Source organism: Limulus polyphemus, unplaced genomic scaffold (genome assembly GCF_000517525.1).
Source record: "Limulus polyphemus unplaced genomic scaffold, Limulus_polyphemus-2.1.2 Scaffold3762, whole genome shotgun sequence".
NCBI classification, from domain to species: Eukaryota; Metazoa; Arthropoda; class Merostomata; order Xiphosura; family Limulidae; genus Limulus; species Limulus polyphemus.
In genome coordinates, this window is record NW_013669372.1 from 19600 (window position 1) to 25696 (window position 6097).

Below are 6097 nucleotides of genomic sequence, written 5' to 3' on the forward strand. Positions count from 1 at the left end.
ACCCAGATATACCACTCCCTCAACCCAGCTTGCATCTTTACACTAGTGCCTCTCATTTTGGTTGGGACAGTATTCAACACCATCATTCCATTTCGTGAATAGTCTCCAGAGGAATATTCTCTGCCTAGCAACTATCTTGAGAAGACTGTGGCTTATCCACTTGCCCTCTTTTTCAGTCATGATTGTCCGGTCATGTTGTGATGATCCACTCTGGCAACTCCATGGTCATAATTTCAATCAGCCACCAGGGAGGCACCTGCTCTCGGGAACTGTTCTTTCTTGCTCTGGACTTCTATTCTTGGGCCTACAATCACCATATTTACTTTACAACACATCCCAATAGTACTGCGGTATGTCTGCTGACTTACAATGCTAGAAACTGGACTGATATCCCAATATGTAGCTTTGTGCTTAATTACAACCTGTACTTTACAAAATGTCATGTCCCTGAAGTTGGTATATGTTGCATACATCATCTTTCTCTTGCATTCTTTGATCTTCTGTTTTATTTGTGTCCATTTTTGAACCTTTCAGATGGATGCTTTTGCAACTCCCACTTTGGAGAATTTCCTCAGTTAGCCTCAGTTGTCCATTTTTCATGACATTGAATTTTTCCAATCCTTTTTGTGACATATAGGATTTTCCTGCAGAGTAGCCCATTTTTTCCCTCATTCTTGTAGGCCATCTACTCTTGCCCTCTATTAATGTAAATAAACTATGTACTATCACTCTCTTTGGTTGGCTCATCCTTTTTTAACTGTCTTTTCAGCAAGGGCCTATCTGTCTTGACTAATGAGGGTTACCAGGTGGCATTGTCCATGACCTCTTGCAAGGTGATAATCCCTTCTTTTCACCTGCTTCCAAAGACTTCTTCAAGGCCTTCTTTGTCTATTGACCCCTTGTCTGGTCCTTCCCAGTTGGGACTTCTATGTGGTTCTCTGGGCTCTTACATGCCCCCACTTTTGAGCCTTTGGTCTCCTGCTCCTTATATCATTTCTCTCTCAAAACATTTTTTTTTCTTTTCCTTCCTTGTGATCACCATCATTCAGACATTTATATCTTGGATGCCTCCCGTACTCTCTGTCATAAGTATTGGCTGATGTTATTTCCAAATATGTTATTTCTTCTGAAGACCAGGGTTGCCTGGGAGGGTGATCAGGTGTTTCCTTCCACCTCTTTTCCATGTATTTCCTAATTGTATGATACTTCCAGTCCAATTAACTTTTCAGTCCAGTACAGGCTGTCTGTTGCTATCTTGCCCAGATTGCCTCTTTTCATGGAAACGACCATCACCTATTTTTACTATGGCAGACCTTCTCCTCTTGGGACTTCCACTTGAACTAGTTGGGTTTTCTAGCTCATCAGTCACATATTTTTTCTTTTTGGCAAGTTTGACCCTACACTCTTTTGTGTTTCTTCCCACCAAATTTGGCATACCATATCCTTTCTTCTTTTTTTTGTCACCAGCCTTTGGAGGAGATCTTACAGATCTTCTTTACCTAAATCATTGGGCAATTTCATGTGTCTCTAGGTTTCACCTCCCTCCAGTTGCCATTCTTCAGTCTACCCAGAGGCTCTAGTATGGTGATTTTTGGGTATTATGTTTTTCAGTCATCTCCATGTCATTCATACCTTATATGGCACCTATTTGCATGTACCATGATTTTTAACTTCCAACAAAATGCAAATTCCTCAACTACAACTAATAAAAAAACAGAAGAAAAACATGAAATGAACATGAGAAGGCAAGGCACCATATCAAATGTTAAATGAGGAACTACAATGTATGTTACTTGTGCTTAGTGCCAGTGTTGTCTCACAGGGAATACTTATCCAAAATTTGCATTGAAAGGGAGTGTACAGAAAGCATTAAACACATCTGTCCCTGCTCAGTGCTCACCATATGGTTTTCTGAAAGAGTGCTTTGGCAATATATTTATACAAATGGCATGACTATTTCAACATTATTTACAAAAAGTTGTGATCCTGCCCTTACACCTGGCATGCACTTGCTATCTTTAGTCATAGTAGACCATTGTACTGTCTATTGATGGGGATGAAACTCCAGATAATTGTACCTGACGACAGTTGTCCACACACACTTTCTGGTGTTCTGGGTTACTAAATTCTACTCTTTATTTAATTTTTACTAGTAATGATTTAAGCAGTATTTCTCATCCTGAACAGTTGCTAGATGGAAACAAGATCAAACAAGATTATCACATTAATTATAAGCTTGTTAAGGAACAACTTGTAAGTTTAAAAAATAATAAGTTTTCAAGACCAGATAATATATTTCTTAAAGTGTTTTGAAGGAGGTTAAACATAAGATATGTTAGCCACATACAAATAATTTTTGTAAGTCCTGGAATAGTGGGCAGGTGTCATAATATTGGAAGTTGGCTAATGTTACTTCACTTTTCAAAGGATGTAAAAATTATCCACTTAATTATAGACCTATTATTATATATATATAATTGTTTGAATATAATTGAATATAATTATATATAATATATATATAATTATATATAATTGTTTGAAAATATGTTAAAAGAAGTATTTTCCAAAGTTTCAAATTTTATTTGATATAGAACATGGTTTCATGAGGGCAAAAACTTGCCTAATAAATCTTTTGAAGTTCTTTGAAGGGGCCATTGGTTATGTAGATGCAGGAAAAGGACACGTAAACAAAACTATCTCAATATGTGTGAAGGATAAGTTGGCTCATTAGGTATAAAAATGGCTAGATTGAAGAAAGCAGAGGATTGGTATAAACTGAGTTTAGTCAAGCTGAATCAATGTCACTAAAAGGGTACCTCAGGAGTTAGTATTGAGAATATCCTTAAGAATGCTATGGAAGAAAAGATTCTTGAAGTTCTGATTGATCAGTCTCTTAAGCCATCTAGGTAATGCTTTTGCTAATGGTAGGGCAAATGGGATTTTAAGTTATATAGACAAAAATATTGAATATAAGCCTAAAGAAGTTATAATTTCATTGTAAGGGTCATTGGGTTGGTCTCATTTGAAATATTCTTGGGCTCCTTACTTTAGGAAGAACATTGAGCTGTTGGACAGGGTTAAGAGGAGGGCTGCTAGGATGATGCATGGAATGGAAAGGTTGTCATATGAGAACAGGCTAGGATATCTGAAATTGATTTCTCTTGGAAAAAAGAAGAATTATAGTGCATCTGATTGATGTGTTTCAGATTGTTAAAAGAATTGATAGTGTTGATGCATCATCTTTTTCTATACTTAGTGCTAAGAATGGTAGGACTAGTGGCCACAAATATAAATTTTGGTAGAATAGGAGCCATCTTCAGCTAAAATAGGTTTATATTTCTGACAGAGTTGTTTCATTTTGAATTTGTTGCCTTCAGATGTGGTAGATGCAGTAAATATAAGGGAGTTTAAGAGAAGATTTGATAAATATTTAAATGATAAGAGCTGGCTTTGTGTTGTTTTTTAAGTTTAATGTTATTTAGTGGACAGATAGGACAGTCTGAATGGATCAACAGCATAGATGGACCTTACATTTTATGTTACGTTATGGTATATGCTATATACAAGTAAAGTGTTGTACTTTTTATCTTTACTTCAATATAATTTCTCATCTCTTTTGCTTCATTTGTACCATCACTATACTTGTTGTTCTGCAGATTAGGTCCACAAATCTTGTGTTTGTGGAGATTGAGTGACTGTAAACTAGAGAAATATAGTTAAAACTGCATAGGTGATGAAAATATTAAAATTAAATAATAGGTTGAACAATTGCCAAGTTTTTATCTTTATTTAAAGAAGGATGACATTTCGCGCTAGCACTCTTTGTCAGAGTGTACAACTTACAATAATTGTAAACTGTATGATTTGACAAAGGCCACTAATTCGAAACGTCCTTCTTTAAATAAAAATATAAAACTTGGCAATTGTTCAACCTATTATTTGATATTGGCTGTAACGTAGGTTTATCTTTGAATTATTACAACCATGTTTAGTATAGTGGATTATTTTTTGGTTCCTAATTATAGGAAAGACATACATGTTGACATACTAAATGAAACTACATTTAGTATTGTGATTAAATGTACTGAGCCTTTGACTATCTGACAAATTAATTTATGATTTAATAGAATGTGTAATAGTTTGAACTTTTTTTTAACAAGTTAAAGAACAGTGATGATAATAATATGGATTAATCGGTATTACTGTTTTGAACACTGTTTACTGTAAACATGGGTGTTAGGTTACGTTTTTTCCTTTTTTACTACTTATATTTGTTATGTCTTACTGTACAACCCTTGTTTTAACTGTTTCATAATTAATTAACAGGTTGTATAAGAGTCTTTGTGTTGTTTGAGATGTAAGTGCATTTACATTAACTAAAAATCATTATCTTTTTGTAGGGATCACCTGTAAAAAACTTGAAGAGCCTCTTGGTGGAAAGATGGTTTTGACTTCTGAGAAAATTGCTACTGGAAGTATTGCAATATTTTCTTGTGATGCAGGGAGAACTCTTATGGGGTCTCATCTATTGAAATGTATGGAAAATGGAATGTGGACATTTGATGAACCAAAGTGCTTCAGTAAGTTCAGTACTGATATTAAAATTTTGTTTTTTATAAAACTGACAAAATGTTGCAACTGTCCAGCTTTCAGTACTCATATAATTAGACAAAACTTGTGGCAATATCCCCATAGTTGGGGACCAAACTTAAAATGAATTTTACATCACTTTACTACCTGCTGTGTTCCATAAATGAAAAAGCATGTTTATTAAGTTCAGAATCATTCTAATATATAGTTAATGGAAACTTTAAATCAATGACTTTAGGATAGTTTAACACAGTTTTATCTTTGTGATACTAATACTTTATACTGTTTGCAAACCTAATTCTAACTGGATCATGCAATAATTGACACACTGCACAATCTCTTCGTTATTCATTCATAACTATGATACAAGTGATATCTTGCATGATGTCATTAAATATCCAGTCAAATCATAATACATGACACTTTTCCTTGTGAAGTAATTGTTTAAGTCAACTGTGGCAGCCTTTGAACTACAGGTTAAGGCAACCTTTATGATAATGCTTGTTCTTGTGGTGATTCTTTTAAAGACAAGTGGCATCAACCTGATTATAGGTGATCAGGCCTTAGCTAAAACCCACATCTGGAAGTGCATCTCATTTGTTATTTAGGCAGAGTAAGTGTTTTTGATGTTTCTTTTACAGCACCTCATCACACTACTGTTAGCTATATATGACATTTTCAATTTAAGTTTAATGCCAGTGTTATGATTTAGATAATTGAACCAGTACAAGTATTAAGTTTAGTTTTTTTAGAAGCGACGATTTATCACAGGTTTGTTTACATAACTGTTTACAAATTATATGTTGTGTAGTTCATTAGTTATGAATTGATGACTGTTATATTATTGCATCATGTTACTAGAACCTTCTAAGTTTTTCTCTTTGTTTTCATTGAGTATTATTGCATCATAATATCTCAGTGTGTGTGGAACATTTTATGCCTTAGTTCGGTTATAAATACATGTCCAAAATGTAGTTTGAGAGCTAGATAGAGATAGTTACGTAGTTCTAGACTGAATGATTGTGAGCAATCTTTTGTCAGTAACTATTGTTGGATATACAAGACTGTTCAGTATAACAATTATTATTTAGTTTTCATAAGAAGAGTGTTAAAAGCAATAGTTATGACAAGTTTCATTACGTAACTCTGTACAAGTTGTATGTTTTGTGTGTGTAGTTTAATTGTTGTAATAGGCTTTTGTAATATTGTTAAAGTCATCTTACTCAAAGCTTCTAAGTTTTTTTTCCTTATGTAAATATTGTTGTCTTTAGAGGCATAGATATTTCTAGATTTTTCTGTTGCTTGTCATAAATACATGCAGATACAGAAAGAAGTGAAGTAAGTAAGACAGAGTTAGTTAGAGAAAATAGATAGATCTAGACTGCATTATTGTGGGTTTAGCCATAAAGAGCATATAGTGTTGATTTCTAAAGTGGAATACTCACAGATTGTATTGCAATAACAGAGTAGAGAAGAAATAATGTGTCTTTTCAATTGTATTGTTACG

At 34.0% G+C, this 6097-nt stretch overlaps 1 protein-coding gene across 1 annotated transcript in view; it reads left to right on the plus strand.

Annotated features, from left to right (window-relative positions):
* The first annotated feature begins 4396 nt into the window (after positions 1 to 4396).
* LOC106469996 (protein lev-9-like) overlaps positions 4397 to 6097 on the plus strand; it is an 86874-nt gene continuing 85173 nt past the window's right edge. The window contains exon 1 of the mRNA XM_013930515.2: positions 4397 to 4580. Within this exon, the coding sequence (XP_013785969.1) occupies positions 4442 to 4580 (139 nt within the window). The 5' untranslated portion in view covers positions 4397 to 4441. The remainder of the gene's footprint in view (positions 4581 to 6097) is intronic.